Source organism: Halyomorpha halys, unplaced genomic scaffold, assembly GCF_000696795.3.
Source record: "Halyomorpha halys isolate HHAL.00 unplaced genomic scaffold, Hhal_1.1 Scaffold1009.1, whole genome shotgun sequence".
Taxonomy (NCBI): Eukaryota; Metazoa; Arthropoda; class Insecta; order Hemiptera; family Pentatomidae; genus Halyomorpha; species Halyomorpha halys.
In genome coordinates this window covers 279,496-280,749 of record NW_027116335.1, presented here as the reverse complement: position 1 = coordinate 280,749, position 1,254 = coordinate 279,496, and the positions used below count along the sequence as shown (strand labels likewise).

Below are 1,254 nucleotides of genomic sequence, written 5' to 3'. Positions count from 1 at the left end.
CCGCTACCCCCTCTTTAGTTGTATTCCAATGAAACTACGATAATTCAATAGAAAAGATTTTTATTATTTGGAGAAATGATCTTTATTGTTGACGGCATAGTTTTATATCTATGACGAGGGTATAATTATATATCTAGTCTGAAAAAGAAAAGTTTTTGAGGACTTAGCATAACCATTTCAACATGTTCTTTATCTTATGCAATACTTGACCAATTTCAGCTATTGATTTATACTACTATTACCGCCCTGTTTAGACATAACGAAGAAGGTAAATTTTCTAAAACCAAACTGTTTGTGGCTTCCAACTCAGAACAATTTAATCAAAGATGGATAACGTGACAGGGCTGTTCGGGAGCAGTGAAGGTGGAGGTAAACACTATCGAAGGAGGAAAGCGCGAACTGTCTTCTCAGACCAGCAGCTGACGGGCCTTGAGAAGAGGTTCGAAGCACAGCGGTACCTTTCCACACCGGAGCGGGTGGAACTGGCCCATGCCCTTCACCTTTCGGAGACTCAGGTGACTTGAATCATTATTTTATACTTTTTTCAATTTTAAAATATTTAACAAATGTTGAAATAAACAAATGGACCAGTTGTACATATTCTCATTATGGCTCTGTTCTTTCAAAAAAGCCACGATAATGTTAGCACCTGAAGGTTGTTAATATGCCCTTAATGTGAAGGATGAGAAGGGCGGGAAGAGTGGATACACCTCAATGTTGAGCTGAGGATGCAATGACAAACATATCCTCAAGCATCAAATAGCTCTATAGTTGAACCGCCAGACAATTTATATCCACTTCAGTAATAGTTTTTTTAAAATTTACTCACATTCAACTTTGTTTCCTTGATTTTGTTTTCATTTTGATAATTTTTTATTGTTTATATTGTTATTGTTCATTCTATGAATAATAGTATTTACATGCTTATATGGGAGCAACTAGAGTAAAAAAAGAAAGCATTCCTTAATATTTTAGATCAAGAATGGACAGCAAATGGAGAATGGCGAAATGTGGCCTGCAAGACATGGTTCCCTCCTCGTTGCCCCTTGTGCGTTGGTAGAAACCTACACTTATCTAATATTCTAAACACTTGACCTAGATTGGATTCTGTCAATCTTCACCATTAAGATATTATTCGAAAAATCAAACTTCTTTCTAATGCGCTCTAAAATTGGAAAAAATATTCACTGTAAAGTTGGAAGTAGAGACTATAGCTAAAACAAAAGCCGTTTCCGGAGGACTTTAATGTTGTTT

The 1,254-nt window shown here is 36.0% G+C and overlaps 1 protein-coding gene across 1 annotated transcript in view; it reads left to right on the top strand.

Moving 5' to 3' along the window:
* Nucleotides 1-326: 326 nt before the first annotated feature.
* The window catches only part of LOC112210357 (brain-specific homeobox protein homolog), a 3,562-nt gene continuing 2,634 nt past the window's right edge, over nucleotides 327-1,254 (top strand). The window contains exon 1 of the mRNA XM_024359511.1: nucleotides 327-515. Within this exon, the coding sequence (XP_024215279.1) occupies nucleotides 327-515 (189 nt within the window). The remainder of the gene's footprint in view (nucleotides 516-1,254) is intronic.